Source organism: Eleginops maclovinus, chromosome 16 (genome assembly GCF_036324505.1).
Source record: "Eleginops maclovinus isolate JMC-PN-2008 ecotype Puerto Natales chromosome 16, JC_Emac_rtc_rv5, whole genome shotgun sequence".
Lineage (NCBI taxonomy): Eukaryota > Metazoa > Chordata > Actinopteri > Perciformes > Eleginopidae > Eleginops > Eleginops maclovinus.
In genome coordinates this window covers 12,519,567-12,537,644 of record NC_086364.1, presented here as the reverse complement: position 1 = coordinate 12,537,644, position 18,078 = coordinate 12,519,567, and the positions used below count along the sequence as shown (strand labels likewise).

General features: G+C 38.8%; 1 protein-coding gene and 1 pseudogene across 1 annotated transcript; one reads left to right on the top strand and one right to left on the bottom strand.

The window, feature by feature from the left end:
* Window positions 1–596: 596 nt before the first annotated feature.
* On the top strand, window positions 597–6,482 carry LOC134877534 (uncharacterized). The gene is made up of 15 exons (XM_063903070.1): window positions 597–813; window positions 1,006–1,126; window positions 1,214–1,278; window positions 1,370–1,513; window positions 1,657–1,816; window positions 1,988–2,154; window positions 2,521–2,697; window positions 2,844–2,988; window positions 3,139–3,314; window positions 3,457–3,603; window positions 3,790–3,946; window positions 4,033–4,127; window positions 4,440–4,619; window positions 5,002–5,040; window positions 5,141–6,482. Exons 1-15 carry the CDS (start codon window positions 760–762, stop codon window positions 5,564–5,566), a joined length of 2,253 nt encoding a protein of 750 aa, XP_063759140.1. The 5' UTR covers window positions 597–759; the 3' UTR covers window positions 5,567–6,482.
* On the bottom strand, window positions 6,334–17,515 carry LOC134877569 (myosin heavy chain, fast skeletal muscle-like; annotated as a pseudogene).
* Window positions 17,516–18,078: the final 563 nt, after the last annotated feature.

Genomic DNA, 18,078 nt, shown 5'->3' with positions numbered 1-18,078 from the left:
TAAACTTCCAGGCCAAGAATTATTTTAAATAATTGTGGAGATGTTTTGACTTTAATAGATCATTCAACCACGTGTACACTGTTAATATCCTTGCATTTAAGATAATATACTTTGTCGTATATGTTGTGTCTGAATATTTATGTAATGTGTGATCAATGCAAGCTGAAAACGTCCGATCCTCCATATGCCTTTAAATAAGTACAGCTTTGACCAATCAGGGTCTTGACGCTTACTTTTATGAAGTTGAATTGTATATATTGAGATTAGATTTTAAACGAGAGTTGCAGCTGCGTTATTCTTAATATCATAACATGGGCATGTTGTTCTTGCTATATATACCGACAATGTGTGGCCTTCAAAATGCAAATATGAACTTTAAGCACAGAGTTAGATCGGAAGTGGTAATGCTGTATGTGAACCTACCAGTGAAAAAGATAATCTCTCGCCATGTCGAGGATTATGGTTTCATCTGGGATTACACATGGTAATATTGCCTCCGGAGCACTGGCTTGGGTCTTAATGGCAAGGGTTTAATACTTAGGACTTAGCTCTTTTTAAAAGCAGCAACCAAGCTTTATCCAGTACATATCTGGAGGTGCATCAGGATCATCATTTTTCATTGCACATACACAAGTTAGATGGAATAGGTTTTCTTTTACTTACAGCAAGTACTTTTGTCTATCTTGCTGTTCTGTTTATTATTCTATTTACATTTGAGTTTTCAGTAGTATACAGTTTCCCTTTTTCAGTTAATTGTTCATGATGGCAGCTGCTGGAGTGGACTCAAAATCAGAAGCTACCAACGCTGTGCTGGTAAGAGTTTTAGAGCCTAACGTTCATTCCTGTGCTATGAAGTTTGTGTCTGTTTTGTCTTAGTTTCTTTTGATGCTTTTTATTTTGGACAAATATTTCCAAGTAATCTTTTTAGAATCTATTGAAAACTTAATATGCTGTGGATTATATTCTGATATTACATTTAAGTTCCAAGTGGCTGATGTTCAACAGGAAGCTCGAGAACATGAGCAAATCAACAACATAATGAGTTACTCTCAGCGTGGACGAATGGATGAACAGCGATGCTCCTTGAGTCCTCTTAAAACTGAACAAGTCAAAACTACAGCTCCAGGTTAGGAATGCAGACACAAAGAGTACTGCATTTTACATGTCGTTATTTGAAGATTGATTGTTTATTGTTTCATCTCTGCTCCAACAGGATCAAACTTTGGGGGACAACACCTTGTTGAACTGGGAATGTCATTGCCAGGGTTTAACCTTCAGGTAGACTACAATTTCTTAGTGCATACACCTGCATATGTGCTTTGATGAATCTAAAAACTGAAATATACTCCAAATGTGACCTTCTTCTCAGGCACCTAGGAACTGTAACCATCGTGGCTCTGCACCTCAGATTTCTTTGACAGAGAGTACTCCAGATCTCAACAGGAAGATTCTGTTCACACCAGACAACCAATTACAAGTTACCTGTCAGCGTGACCGCAGCGCTTCAATAACGGTTTGTTCTGTCTTATTGTGTCTTTCTAGTTGCTTAAATGAATGCAGGTTTCGTCTACTGACACTTTTGACTGTGGGTTGCATTATTAGATATTGTGAATTCCTCAATTGGTCAAATCGTAATCTCACATTTCTGTCCAATAGCAACAAACTCCTGATGAACAACAGAAGTTCATCAATATGATCAGCGGTGGCCAGCGTGGACGCATGGACGACCAAAGCTGTTCCTTTGATCCTAGCAAGAGTGCACCATGCTCACCAAAACAGAGAGTCCAACAGCCTGCTGCAAGTACATCAAAGAAAGGTGAAAACCCACCCACAAAAAACTGTCTGTACCCATAAAATCTTTTTCAACACATCCATAAATGCTTTAGTATTCTGGAAACTTGTACTTAGCTAAGACAAGTTGTGTTTACATTTTTCAAAGTTAATCTTTTATATAGTTACATAACATTTTCACATTTAATCTTGCTAGGTGCGGATCCTGAAATGTTCTTAAGCCTCTTGGCAAACACTCAAAGCCAACGACTCGACGATCAGCGTGTGTCTCTTCCATCATTACCAGGATTACAAAACAAAGAGGCCCCATCTACTGCAGGGGGAGATTCAAGCTACTTATGTTTCATGGTCTCTAAAGTCCAGGCAAGTGATTTCCTTATTTAAATGAAAAATATTTAACATTCTTTATAGCAATAGATCAACATATCAAAATACTTTAAATGTTACAAATATGAAACCTTAATGGGGAAAAAACTAATAACTGAAATGTGATGTGTAGGAAGCTACAAACAGCCGTACATTTACAGAGATGTTTGAATTTACAGTCATGTAAAAGCATGTTGAAAGCTCTGATATGTCATTTGTATGAGTGGCTTTCACAGATAAGTGTTATATTTACATTTCTACAGAAAGCTGTTGTTGCTCAATTCTCTGTTAAACTTTTTTTTATCAAAAAAGTGTGCTTCTTTATCCAAAATGCTGAGAAATCTTGGTCTTATGCATTTTCAGGGTTCGAGAATGGATGAGCAAAGGTGCTCACTACCACAAATCCTACCCAAAGAGACCCAGTGTTTAACGAATAAGAACACACTGGGAACTGGTTCAGGCCCTCCACGTTCAGCCTCATTCAGCCCCGGCTCTGAAATAGAACAACAAAAGAATAAAGTTAAAGAATCTCAAAAACAGGTACAGGCTCAAGTCACAGCTATCATCTTTAATTTGAAAAGTGAATTACATTATATTGAAACAATGACATCAATGTTGACCATTTGTTTTTTAATCTAATTTATGTATTGGGATTCATCTTTTCTGCACACCTTTCACCCATATAGGCCTTGACTCCAGGTGAACAGAAATATCTTTGTTCCTTGATGAGTAATTCCCAGCGTGGGCGAATGGATGAACAGCGATGTGTCATAAATGCTACTCCCAAGTCCACACCCACTCGCAATACCAATCAGAGCACTGTTCCAAAAGGTTTGAGCACTAACATGTTTTTCTTGCTGTTTTTGTTCTTGTTTTTAATGTTATAATAACATAGTTTCGTTACATGTTAAGCTGTAACTTTTGTTTACATATTTGAATGTTATAATGTACAACTAATATCTCTTGTTTTTTTCATCCTAGGTCCAAATTCTGAAAAGTTCTTCAGCCTGCTGGCCAACTCTCAGGGCCGAAGGCTTGATGACCAGCGAGTATCTCTTCCTTCTTTGCCAGGGATACAGAATGGAGGTAACACATCAACATCAACTGCTGCAGAGAGGGATGCCAGCCACTTGTGCTACATGGTCTCCAAAGCCCAGGTTTGCCATTACATAATATGTTTTTTATATGTTGTTCTACTAAGTCTTGACAAGCTTTTTTGCAGATGTAGAATATGTTCAACAGCACTTCCAACTGCTTTGCTTAAACATTATCATGATGAATCCTATATTCCTCCCACAGGGCTCAAGGATGGATGAACAGAGATGTTCTGCACCCTTCCTAAATATTGGAACCCCATCTACTCAAAAAAAAATGTATCCCAGTTCAAGCGCATCTGATAAGACTCCCAAAAGGTCTTTGTCCTTTAGCCGTTTCGAACACCAGCAGGTGAGGCATCATGTTGCCCATTACAGTGCTGAAATCTTTGCACTTACACTCTTCTACTATCCTATGTGGATATTAAGCAAAACATTAATATGGTATCAATTGTGAATATTTAGAAACATTTTTCTTTTTTCCTTTAGTCCTCATTGAAGTTGCAATCTTGATTGTCTAAGTTATATGTTTTTTTAGGAGGCCTCTCCATCTGAACAGAAACAGTTCTTGAAAATGATAAGTCATGCACAAGGTGGACGAATGGATGAACAGCGTTGCTCTTTACAACCCAGCAGAAGCACACATGCCACTCCCACACACAATGGAAGTGCTTTAAATAGTCACCCTACAACAGGTCAGGAAAAACACATAGGGCAAGGTCAAGCATGTGTTTATGCTCTATGAGATGTCACTGGAATAACTCCTGTCTCTCCAAAACAGGTGCAAAGGCGGAGGACTTCTTTGAACTCATTGCTTCCAGTCAGAGTAATCGGCTAGACTATCAACGTGTTGCACTTCCTCCGAAGGATGGACTAGTAAGTTACACAACATTAACTTTATTGAAGGCATAAGCACGTTATTGCCAGATGTTGCTAAATGTATTTCCTAAATATGAGACATTATTCTCATATGTAAATATGGAATATAAAGTATTTGCACTTTCTTTATTTTTGCAAAGAAAATGTATGAAAAATACAAGAAGAATTTTGACGTGTAAAAAGTATTTGCTCGATAAGGGCTCTCATATCCATTATTTATTATTACCTAATACATCACAGCAGGTTATAACAGAATAATTGACTGCTCAAGTTCCTTTCAATTACTATTGTTTTATTTTTTCCTGCTAGACTTCTCCACCACAAATAATTGTTGCTGAAAGTACCCCAACGTCATCAAGGAAAGATTGTTCTAGACCCCTAACCTATCAAATGGCTCATGCAGAATATGACTCTCCCACCTCCCTACGTAAATCTGCTTCATTTACCCAAGACACAGCTTATCAGAAGAAGCTCAATTCTTCAGGACAGGTAAATGATTCACCTTGAATATAAAAGTGTTTGATTTTATTGGGAGTTATTGCATGGAGAAGAAAAATGTATTAATATGTTTGATTTGTAATATGCAGAGTTGACGTCGATAGTTCACGCACATTTACAAATCTTATGGAGCCCAAATTGTTGAAAGTAAAGAAATCAAATGGCTTCAGTCAAACTTTTAATGATATCAATGACCTTAATCCTGCATCAATTACTTGTTCCAGTTAGTTGAATTCTTGGATATCTTGCTGCTTCCAAGTTATAAAGTCTTTGAACTGTTATGTAGCTGCCCACCAATGAATTTAAAAAAGATTAGACAAGAGTTCCTGCCGCCTTTTATATAAAACAATGAATTACATGCTTTTTTTCACAGGTGACAGTGAGGGTGTCCATGAGCTTTACACCAGAATTGGTAAGATATGCTACAGCTTGTGTAGATTTTTAGATAAGTGTTAAGGTTATTGTCTTAATAAAAGATGCCTTTACGCTTATTCGACTCTCATCTGTTTTAGGTACATAAGAATATGAACCAATCATGCACATTCCCAGAAGTCTTCCTCACTCTCGGAGCCCCAGGAGACAACATTGTGATCCCTCTGAGCCCAGCACCTGGCAGATCCCTGTCCTTCAACTTGAACCTTGTCCCAAAAGAAGATGTCCAGTACGAGCCTGGCTCTTCATGCCATGCAAGTCCCAGAAGAGCCCACTCAAGGCCTTCATCTCCCAACCGACATGAACAGAGGAGCATGGCCAGCCCCATCAGTCAAGATGAAAACTGCTTCTCTCTGATTGAGAAGGTTCCCACAGCTCAGCTTCAGAAGGGAATGGCTCAAGGAGGACAGAAATGTAAAGGGGATCCAGCAAAAGGGAGGGAAAAGGCAGACCAGGGAAAGGGAGGTGGCAAGAAAGATAAAAAGGTTGGTGGCAATAAAAAATAGTCAGGTTAACCACCTTGTAAATGATGTAGTGTAAGACTTTGGTAAATGGCTTGGAAAATACAGTCATTTAATGAGAAATGTTTTTAAATCTGTAATGTTAAATATTCCTACACTTATTAGAAGCAGTTGCATTAGTACACATTTATTACTCGTTTATTTTGTTTAATTTTTAAGGACAGGTTTTTCCTTGAGCCATTTTTATTTTATTTTTCCTGTTTTCTGGTTTAGTGTTCCATAAACATATATACATGGTCTACTTGTTTCTAGCACAGTGGTGTGCGTGGAAAGTCTTTGCTTTCTTTTTTCAAATGATAATGTATTTAATACAGTGGAAGATAATGCTGTTTTAGCAGATTATCATTAGAGAGAGATTGTAGGTTGTTTGGAATTAAACCCATTCCTCTGTAAAACTCTGGGAAACCACAACAAATAAATACAATAAAAACAGAAATACCCAAATGCTGCTCTTGTTTAGTGAAACAACTTTCTTTGGCCAATTCTTACATTTGAAATAGTTGCAGCTAGTTTTAAATCATGTACAATGAACTACAAAAGAACCAGACACTATTTTCAATAAATAATTGGGCCAAATACACATGATTACGTAGTCACTTTGAATTGACAGGAATGGGTTAATACCGTTTCATGAGGTTATATCATGTTGAATATGACCCCAAAAAGTAAAAAGAATACGACACTTGTGACCGGTTTATCATTTATTAAAATTCCCAGGAACTCATATTGTATGAACTCTGCCAAAATGCTTCAGCTGAGGTCTTAACTCATTCAGCGGAGTCACTTCCCTGGAAGTGAAAGAGAGAGAATCAGTACTTGTACGCAGTGTTCCTAGCAATGTATCAAAGGAGGAATAACATTCAGTATGTATTTTAGGAACAAGCAATTAACAGTTAACAGAATGAAAACAATAGTCATGTCTAGATATTATTGTCAGCCATATGGCTTGCCTTTCATTTTCAGAGGTAATTAGTTATTGCGTGTGTGTGTAGTTTAAATTATAATGCAAAAAGGGTATGGATATATAGATTAGATGTATTCATGGTTAATAAATGACGCTGTCAAAGAAGATGAAAAAGCTACCTTTCCAGCATCACGGCTCTTGACTCTCAGCTTGTTGACCTGAGACTCAGCGATGTCAGCGCGCTCCTGAGCTTCCTCCAACTCATGCTGAACCTTTCTCAGCCTGGACATGTGAGTGTTGGCTTGTTCCTCCTGTGAAGGGTTTTTGAGTTGTGTTAATGAAGTTGTTTACTGTGATATAATTTCTAATTCCACTGCATCATTTGTCACATGGACATAGTTGACTTACAGCCTCCTCAGACTGTCTCTTGTAAGCCTTGACTTTGAGCTGCAGCTTGTCCACCAGATCCTGAAGTCTGATCACATTCTTCTTATCCTCCTCAGTCTAAACAGATAAAGACTTGTCACTCATGAAGGGTTGATGGAGAATCAAGCAAGGTTTAAACAAGTATTACCACATTTTACTTAGATAAGGTGCTACAACACTGTAGACATTTTCTGTTTTCTGAAGTAATGTATTCAAAATATTACTTAAGTGAAAAAAAACAGTTAGAATTGGAAAAGTAGTTTTGTTTAATGGGAGGTTTTTCCCAGCGTAACCAGCATGGTAATTGGAAACAGTGCTGGTGTATACAGCGTACAATGTACATCTAGTTGAATGAAAAGGACAATATTTACCATAACAAATAGTATAAGATATTTACTTTGATTTATGTTGACTCAAGGAGTAATTATTGTGTTTTTTTTTAATGAAATTAGATGTACCTGGTAGGTAAGCTCCTTCACTCTCCTCTCATATTTGCGGACACCTTTCACAGCATCAACTCCACGTCTCTGCTCAGCTTCAACTTCAGTTTCAAGCTCACGGACCTGCAATGTGATAAATAATAATACATTTAATTACAGGAAGGCAAAGTTTAAGTGGTACATTTATATGTTGTTTTGATTATCCAACTAATTTCTGAGCATTTAAGTAAAGTTCATACCCTGGACTCCAGTTTCTGGAGCTGTTTCTTGCCACCCTTCATGGCGAGGTTCTCAGCCTCATCCAAGCGGTGCTGCAGGTCCTTGACTGTGACCTCCAGGTTCTTCTTCATCCTCTCCAGATGAGCACTTGTATCTTGTTCCTTTTTCAGTTCCTCAGCCATCATGGCAGCCTGAAATCAGAATCCTTATAAAGTCCTTTATCTTCCCACAGCAGAGAAATGTACAGCAAAGGAGCAGATAGGCAAAAATAGTATAAGGGAACTAACATATTAAATAACAAACACACACTAATAAAATAAAAATCCATAAAGTACAGATGCAAGTTTAATAATCTGTAAATATTTGAAAATGACTCAACAATAACAGTGCATGAGATAAACCAAACCCATAACATAGGAGGGTCAGAGATGTAAACTCACATCAGTGATTGCCTTTTTGGCTTTCTCCTCAGCATTTCTTGATTCCTGAAGTGAATCATCCACTTCACCCTGGATCTGGACAAAGTCAGATTCCAGCTTCTTCTTGGTGTTCATAAGACTGATGTTCTGAAAAGGAACAACAACAAAAAAACATGTTTCTAAAAACATTCATATTTAATTTCAAATATGGTTAAAAAAATATTTGGTTAAAAAAACAACTTGTTTCTTGTGATAAAAAAAAAAATGCACCTGAGAATGAAGCAATCCAACACGCTCACTGGCATCAACCAACTCCTGCTCCGCTATTTTACGTCCTCTTTCTGTCTGCTCCAGAGCGGCTCTCAGCTCCTCAATCTCAGCCAGCATCAGGCCATTTCTGCGCTCCACCATGGCAACCTGCTCTCTCATGTCTTCCTGTCCTCTGATAGCATCATCAAGGTGCAGTTGGGCATCCTGAAAACATCAAAATAAAGACTTGATTTTAACGTTCCTTGGTTTCAAACTTTTTTCTTCTTTTATCAATCAGACAAATCTCACCTTGTGCTGTCCCTGGACATTCCTCAGTTGTTTCTGGGCCTCAGCAGCCTGCCTGTTGGCATGACTCAGCTGAATCTCCATCTCGTTCAGATCTCCCTCCATCTTCTTTTTGATTCTCAGGGCATCATTCCTGCTTCTGACCTCAGCATCAAGAGTGCTCTGCATGGAGTCAGTCACCCTCTGGCTGTTCCTCTTGATCTGCTCCATCTCCTCATCCTTTTCTGATAGCTTCCTGTCGACCTCACCTTTGACCTGGTTGAGCTCAAGTTGAACACGAAGAATCTTGGACTCTTCATGCTCCAGTGTACCCTGCAAAAATGGTCAGCCCAGTTTTAATAACCTCAATGTCAGTCATTATAACAAATCCTATTTCTAATAAAATATTAATGGAATAGGGGACCACAAAATCAAATGTTGCAATAACAAACACATTAAATATAAAAGATGATACCTCTGCTTCCTCCAGGGCAGTCTGGATTTCAACCTTCTCACTTTCTACAGCCTTCTTGGCTTTTTCCAGCTCATGGATGTTTTTTCCAGTCTCGCCAATCTGTTCAGTGAGGTCTGAGATCTCCTCTATTAGGAAACACAATAAAGATAAGCATTATTGGACTATTTATAACTGTTAACAAATGATTACTTTTTAGTAATATAGATAGTAGTTAACATACGCTGCAGGTTCTTATTTTCTCTCTTCATGGTCTCCAAATGATCCAGGGCTTCCTCATAAGAGTTCTTCATCTTGAACAGTTCAGTGCTGAGAGAACGAGCTTCCTTCTGGGATCCTTCCAGCTCTGCCTGGGCTCTCTCATACTTCTGTTTCCATTCTGCCAGGACCTAGATTTATATAAGATAATAACATTATTTGTTTATTATAAAGGTTTGTGTATCTTGTGATGACACTCGGTTAGATTACCAGTTTGACCATTTACCTTATCAAAGTTCCTCTGCTTCTTGTCAAGGTTGGCAGCCAGACCGTTAGCTCTCTCTACATCAATCATGAGGTCTTCAACTTCAGCCTGCAGCCTTTGCTTGGTCTTCTCCAGAGAGGCACACTTTGAGTTAACAGCCTCAATAGATTCCTCAGCATCCTGCAGACGCTGGGCAAGCTTTTTCCTGTAGTGATAAAGGAAAGATTAATTTTGTCTTGCAAAGTTATATAAATAAAGTTACAGACACTACAATGTATTCAGATGTGTTTACTAATAGAAAAGTAGAAAGTGGTTTATATACTTGGCCTCCTCCAGCTCCTCAGTGCGCTGGATAGCATCAGTCTCATATTTGGCTCTCCACTGAGCTACCTCACTGTTGGCCTTGGACATTCCTCTCTGCAGCTCAGCCTTGGCCTCCTGCTCCTCCTCAAACTGCTCTCTGAGCAGATCACAGTCATGACGGGCTGCCTGAACAGCATGGGCCAGGGCGTTCTTGGCCTATAAATGTATCATAAGAAATTGTAAGCATGGAACTAAAAAATCCTCCCCTTGTGCTTCTTTGATATTCTATCATATCCCTAGGGGACAATGGTCCAACACAGGCATGAAGTTCATTGAATATACAGCACAAGCACATATTGCGTCATAAAGGACAATGCAAATTTAAAATATTTTACCTTCACTTCCTCCTCAATGTGTCTCTTAAGCTCATCAATCTGCTGAGTGTAGGCCTGTTTGCCTCTGGCGAGCTGGGAAAGAAGAGCTTCTTTCTCCTCAATCTGGCGAGAAAATTCACCTTAAAAAATAAGAGAGTAAGAAAAAGATTTGGATGTTTTTTTTCATATCAGAAATATCGCTAAAAGTGCTTTACATTGAAAAAAAAACGTAGATACAGATATGCTGGTATACTATTATAGCACTTCCAGTTTTTTGATACCTACCATTCTCTGTTTGCAGTCTTGCCCTCTGTGCACTCAAGTCATTTAACTGGCGAACATTCTCATCATTTTTGGACTTGATTTCACTTAACTGGTCTTCAAGGGTTCTGCACATTTTCTCCAGGTTTGCCTGTAATTTGCATGTATTGACATGACTCAAATGCAGTCAACATGAAGCCTAAAGGTCGATATTCTGTATTTATTTTCCACTTTTATCATTTGAATATTTGCTGAAATCCTATGTGATTGTGTTTTTCTGAAAAACAAGGCATACCTTTGTTTTGGCAACAGACTCCATGTTGCTGGAAAGATCATCAATCTCCATCTTGAACTCGCTCTTCTCCTTCTCCAGCTTCTGCTTGACACGCTGGAGATTGTCGATCTGCTCTCCCAGCTCTGCAACACTGTCAGCCTGCTTCTTGCGGAGAGCTGCTGCGGTAGCTTCATGCTGCAGGGTTGACTCTTCAAGATCCCGACGCAGCTTCTGAACTCAGCTTCACGCTTCTTGTTCATCTCAATCTGAGCTGCTGTTGCTCCACCAGCTTCCTCCAGCCTCTCACTGATCTCCTCTAGTTCCCTGGAGAGGTCCGCCCTTTGCTTCTCCACCTTAGCACGAGCAGCCCTCTCAGCCTCAATCTCCTCTTCCAGCTCCTCAATACGGGCCTAGATTTGACAGTAGCATCCAGAAGGCTTATTAAGTTGAGAACGTTGTTTTTCACTAACTGACTATATTATTCATACTACAGAGGTACATTACCTGGAGTTCCTTGATCTTCTTCTGAAGCTGACAACCAAGTGTCTGTTCATCCTCAATCTTGCTGAGGAGCTGGCTGGTCTCAAAGTCCTTCCTGGTAAAGAAGAAGAAAAAGGGTATTTTGCTGTTATAGTTTACTTAGGATCATCAAGTATTATTGTGACAATATTAAGATGTAACAAAACACAAACTTCTTGATTTTCTCATCAGATTGCTGCTTGTCATTCTCCAGATCCATTATGGATTCCTGGGCCAGTTTCAGATCTCCCTCAAGCTTCCTCTTGGCTCTCTCAAGGTCCATGCGGAGCTTCTTCTCTTGCTCCAATGATCCCTCAAGCTATCAGAAGACAGGTATTGATAAGGCATTTAAAAGGCTAATCATCAACACCAAGAAGTCAATCTAAGCACAAAAAACATCCAGTTGTTTTTCTTACGTCGTCCACTTGCTGTTCCAGCTTTGTCTTGGCTTTGGTCAGAGTGTTGACTTTGTCTTCCTCTGCCTGGAGATCATCAAGTGTTTGCTGGTGTGCCTCTTGGAGTGCTTTCTTTTCCTTGGTTAACTTGGCAATGGTTTCATCTTGAGATGCCATCTCCTCTGTCAGGTTTTTCACCTTAAAGAAAATCAAGGGTACATTTTTTTAAAATTCTGTGCAAATGTTTTTAATTTTGTATCAGTGTATATTTAAAGTTATATAAACCTTATTTTCCGTGGCATGTTTCTCCTTCTCCACTTTAGCCAAGGTGAGCTCCAAGTCATCAATATCTTTCTTCAGCTCAGAGCATTCATCTTCCAGCTTCCTCTTCTTAGCAGTCAACTCGGCATTCATTTCCTCTTCATCCTCCATTCTCTCGGTTGTCTCTTTGAGTTTGGCCTCAAGCTGGATCTTACTCTTAATGAGCCCTTCACATCTTTCCTCAGCATCAGAGAGGTTCTCACCTTCCTATTGTTTGAACACACACAAGGTGTTTTTGATGAGTGAAACATATTTCAAAAAGTATATTGAGTCGGTTTCTTTTACAATTAAAATGTGTTGTTCTGCTTGACTGAAGGAGATATGACTGACTTATAGTTATTTATTACTTGTGGTACAATAAGACTTGCTTTTGTTTCCTACTTACAGAAGCCACTTGGAGTTGCAGGTCATTCTTTTCCTGCAGCAGGGAAATCATTTTCTCCTCCAGTTCCTTCTTCTTGGCTAGGGCAGTAGCCAAGTCTGTTTTCATCTTATCATAGTTCTCCTTCATCTGTGACAGCTCTTTCTCCGTCTCAGCACTCTTAAGAAGAGGCTTGATCTTGAAGTACAATTTAAGCCATGGCCAGTTCTTCACATTCATGAATGATCGGACATTGTATTGAATGGTGAAGATAGCTTCTCTAGAAAGAGATTATACAAAGTAATTATTACTGAAATGAAATCTGAAAACTGCTTAGAATTCAACAAAAAATATATGTACGATAAATGTAAACATGTTCAGTTATGTGTACTGTAAGATAATCCTACCTCCTCTCCATCATCTTAACAAACTCTTTCCTTGAGAGGTAACCTCTGCAGAGAGCCTGAGTCATGGTCACCAGCGTAGCCAGTTTGTCATCTCTCATCTCCTCAAGGGTACCCAGCAGACCGGCTTTGAAGAACACCTAGGATGTCAATTAAGGATTTCAGTCATTAATACACATAGATAATGGACATATACATTTCATAGCTATTGATATTGTCCATAGAAATGTACCTTTGTGTGCCCAAACTTGTACTGAGTGTGGTCTACATCAATGGAGCCAAGCAGCTTCTCTGAAGCTTTCTTGTTGTCAATGAAATGTCCCTCAGGGATGACACTGGCATTCAATACTTTGTATCTGCAAAGTAAAACAATGTTGTTACTTATATTCACCTTTCATCTTTTATTGATCTTTTTTAGTTGTACTGTAATTAACTTGAATAAGTAAAATTACAGTCACCTCTGCTTAAAGTCAGCATAGAGGATTCTGCTTGGGAAGCCCTTTCTGCAGATTCTGATGCCTTCCAGTACACCATTACACCTCAGCTGGTGGATGACCAAGAAGTTCTCCATAAGACCTGTATATTGCAAACACATTGTATTAAAACATTTCTCTACACAACCATGTCGTGTAAAGTCCATAAAATATGGTTTTGAGCTTCTTACCTGGGGTCTTGGATTCATTTGGAATCAGGCAACGGACAAAATGAGGGTGAGTGCTCCTCAAGTTGGTCATCAGCTTCCCCAAGTTCTCCTGTGGATCGGAAAACACAAGATATTAGGTCAACTGAATTGAGTTAAGCAACTGTTTATCATATTGTACTGTGAAACAATACATACTCTGAAAAGAGCAGACACAGTTTGGAAGGAACCACCCTTCTTCTTTCCACCCTTCTTGCCACCAGCAGCAGCCTCTGTTTAAAAAAAAAAAAAAATGTATGTGATGTATGTTTTTTTGTGGATTAGAATTTTCAAATCATACAAAAATACCATAGTAGTTATAACCCTTCCCATCCTGCAAACTCACTGGACCTACTGTATGATTATGAAATATACTTTTTTAAATGAACGAGTGGAACATTTCAATAATATTTTTTCATTTTGTTTTTTCTCAGAAAATAAAAAGCGCTTTAGAAAGTCCGTACAGGAGACTCATAGGTTTTGAATACCAACTTAAATGAACAAATTATCAGTTTGTATTGAGCATCTTACCATCAGGTCCACCATGAGATGCATACAGCAATGACAGCAGTTTGTTTGAAGCTTTCTGGTAGAGCTGAATAACTGAGTCATTCAGGGGGTCCTTGTTTTTTTCCAGCCAGTTAGTGATATTGTAGTCCACTGTTCCAGCATAGTGAACCAGGGAGAAGTGAGCTTCAGCCTTGCCCTTTCCAGGCTTTGGCTTCTCAAAGGCCTTCGTCTTGCCAAGATGCTGATCATGCAGCTTGTTTTTGAAAGTTGTGTCCGAGGCCTTGGGGAACATGCACTCCTCTTCAAGGATGGAGAAGATGCCCATTGGCTTAAAAGAGTTTACATATTCTGTTAATATTCAGCTGAGGAAGCAAACATTTGGACATATATCAAGATGTTCTTCTAATGTCAATACATACCTTCTCGATAAGCTCAATGCAGGCAGCCAAGTCCATACCAAAGTCAATGAACTCCCATTCAATGCCTTCTTTCTTGTACTCCTCTTGCTCAAGGACAAACATGTGGTGGTTGAAAAACTGTTGCAGTTTCTCATTGGTGAAGTTGATGCAGAGTTGCTCCAAGCTGTTGTACTGTAGTTATTGAAACATTTAATTTCATGGCAAAATCATTTTGAACTTTAAATCTGCTCAGATATTTTTCAACATACATCAAAGATCTCAAATCCAGCGATGTCCAACACTCCAATGTAGTACTGTCTGGCCAATTTTGTGTCCAACATCTCATTGATGCGGATGACCATCCACAAGAACATTTTCTCATAGATGGACTTGCACAGAGCACTGACAGCATTGTTGACCTAGAAATTAGGATTTTAGTTTGGAAATATCTCAAAATAAATGTTCATATCAAAATGTCAACCTTGCTAAAATATTGGCAAATCTTTAATGTTCTTTTTGTTACCTGTGGCACAGTTTGACCTTTGGTCACCATCTCATTTCCAACCTTGACTCTTGGGTAGCACAAACATTTCAGCATATCGGCTGAGTTCAGGCCCAGGAGGTAGGCGATTTTATCAGCCTCTGATTAAAGAATCAAAAGAACTATCAAACACGAGTGAACTATAAATTATTACACACATCTTACAATGTTGAGAATTTCTTTTTTACCCTCATTGCCGTCAGGTTCAGCCTGCTCCTCACGCTGCTTTTGCTTGAATTTCATGTTTCCATGATGCATCACAGCCCCAGTCAGCTTGTAAATGCCAATTTTTTCCTCACTAGTGAAGCCCAATATGTCAATGGCCATCTGCAATGTAAATAAAGCAGTTAATGGTATGGAAAGAATGTTCCTCCATATAATGTCTTTTTTCACTAAATTGTTGTCCTACATCTGTTGCTTCAAACTCCTCCACATCATTTATGCTTTTGACAGTGATTTCGCCCTGACTGATCATATGGTAGTCATAGGGGTTGGTGGTGATAAGAAGAGTCTCTATAAGAAAAAAATATTAATACATAAACAAACTTTTTTTTCTGGGAAATGTGTTTTTCAAACTGTTGGTATAACATACCGAGGACATCAGGCTTGTGGCCAGTCATCAACTGATAGAAGATATGGTAGCTTCTCTCAGCAGACAACTGGAAGGTGACACGGGACTTCTCCAGCAGATCTATGAATTACAAATAGAAGTTGAAACACAAATTACTTTAAATTTCAATGTATAATTTCAACAGAGACCAGATTTTAGGACAAATAAATCTTGACTCACACCATAGTTAAAACTTACATGTTTCAATATCAGCTGAAGCCAGCTTTCCAGTAGCACCAAAGTGGATTCTGATGAATTTACCCTAGATGGCCAGATCATTAATAATCAGTTTTTCTAATCTAGCAACTAAAAGATAATAAGATATTTCCTGTATTACTCACAAAACGAGAGGAGTTGTCATTCCTCACAGTCTTGGCATTGCCATAGGCCTCCAGCAGAGGGTTGGCTGCAATGATCTGGTCCTCAAGGGAGCCCTGCAAGAAAAGATTTGAGTTACATGAAAAATAAGATTAACATTAACCTTTATTGACCACCCGAGGGGAAATGCAGTTTCCCACTTTGTTTTTTATACATGCATATGCAAATATACATACAATACAGTTACATACAACACACACAGTAATATGCACACATGCACATGCATTTGAGAGGATTCACAGCAGAGAGGCAGCCAGTCTAGCCAGCACCAGGGAGCAGTTAAGGGTTCGGTGCCGAGATGGTGAACTGGCTCCTCTCCAGTACCAGTCCACATTCATTTTTTGGTCCGATCGGGACGTGAACCGGCGACCCTTCGGACCAAAGTTCAGGTCCCCACAGGCTGAACCGCTGCCGCCCTCAATACACATTGAAGTGAACTTTGCTGTCAAATTGCTTTTTTTTTTATCTTCTAGTTTACCTTAATTTTGCCAGCCGTTGACTCAGGCTTCTTAGATCCAATAGCTGCAATTGTTGCAAAGTATTGGATGACACGCTTGGTGTTGACTGTCTTTCCTGCACCAGATTCTCCGCTGGGGTACAAGAGGCACATTGTCAAGATTCTGCTTCATTATCATGAAGCTTATAAATATTTGGCAAGACAGCTTGTTTTATACTCACGTAATCAGGACAGACTGGTTCTCACGATCTAAGATACAATCATACAGTCCATGTTTTGAATGTTCATTTCAAAAGTTTTTGTTTAAGGTACATTTCACTACTGGGTATTTATCATATCTAGTGACATTAATCTTACCAGTGTGCATGAACTGATAGGCATTGTCAGAGATGGAAAAGATATGGGGTGGTGCCTCAATCCTCTTTTTGCCTTTGTATGCATCAACAACCTGAGCATCGTAAACAGGAAGCCACTTGTAGGGGTTTACGACGACACAGAACAGGCCAGAGTAGGTCTGTAAAAGCAGATAGCATAAACATAGATACATATATATTCATACTCACATACACATTGAAACATGACTGTATGGCATACTGGAAACTCACATAGATCATCCATGATGCATAACGCTCTTTGAGGTTATACAACACACAAGGCTCATTGAGATGGGTCATCATGGCCATGTCCTCAATTTTGTCATACTTTGGAGGGTTCCTGGGATGGATGTCATCCTCTTTTACAGTGAGTGACTGAATCGGAAATGCAATAAAACATTTTTACTTTAAATTATTCAGATGCATGCCATTCTGTAGTGTCAATTCACATTTAAAAAAGCAATGATAAACAAATACCTTAGTAAATGTTAAGACATTGTTCTTTACAAAAAGTAAAATAATTAATAACTTACCTTTCCACAATCTGTTTCAACTGTGGCTTTGCCACCCTCTCTCTTTACAAGTTTACCCTTGAGGTACATCTCTTGCGGCTCAGCCACAAAGAAGGACGTTTTGGCATCAAAAGGGGCAGCCTGAGCCTCAATCCTCTCCCTCTCTGTTTTCCTTAGGTAAACGGCCGCCACGCCATAGGCGGCCATCTCCGCATCTGTGCTCATGATGGCACTTTAGAGGCTAAACAGATGATGAGTCCACAATAGTGTTAACAGGATTTGTGGTTTGGTATCATGGTGATATTGGAGATTACATGCTTTTGGTGAGATCTTTTACCTTAGCTTCTTCCAAAAAAGATGAGTCTCAAGATGCTATGAAAAGATCAGTAAACATGAGATCAATGACCTGTTTTTTGTTTTTCTAACTCTTCAAAATGAGCTGCAGACATTCAGTTTCAATTTAAGAACAGTTTTTGGTAAAGGTGTTAGAACCTCTTCTGATTTAAATAAAGTATGTTTAATTACCTCAAATCCCTCCACAACCTGAGATTAGTATCACTCGTAATTATCATTAAATATGTATGTGAAATCATGTTTTATATTGGAAAAATAAGCTAATTCATTGTGCAATGTTTTGCAAGAAATTATTACTTTTGCCATTTTGGAATAATGATTACCATTGGAAACTACTATAAGATAACTAAGACAGAGAATCGTGGACATAATTAATGGTTATTATAAACAATATGTGTTAGTATGAAGTTATTAATAACACATTAACTTTACAGACTAATCAAAAAAGAGCATACAATTGGAGGACCTTCTGATTACACTCACCTGTGTTGGTGTCCTTCAGTTCTTGTGAGTCCTGCTCTGCCTCTTTTATAGAGAAGGGGAGTGGCTGGTCAGTAGTAGTCTCACTCAGTTTGGTCATGACCTTTTTCCATCC

What these genes read in the sequence shown, in the direction of transcription:
- LOC134877534 (XM_063903070.1), top strand. Translation starts at nt 760, where the DNA reads ATGATGGCAGCTGCTGGAGTGGACTCAAAATCAGAAGCTACCAACGCT. An exon ending in TGCCAGGGTTTAACCTTCAG is followed by an intron (nt 1,279 to 1,369) that starts GTAGACTACAAT and finishes CCTTCTTCTCAG; the next exon opens with GCACCTAGGAACTGTAACCA. An exon ending in TCATGGTCTCTAAAGTCCAG is followed by an intron (nt 2,155 to 2,520) that starts GCAAGTGATTTC and finishes ATGCATTTTCAG; the next exon opens with GGTTCGAGAATGGATGAGCA.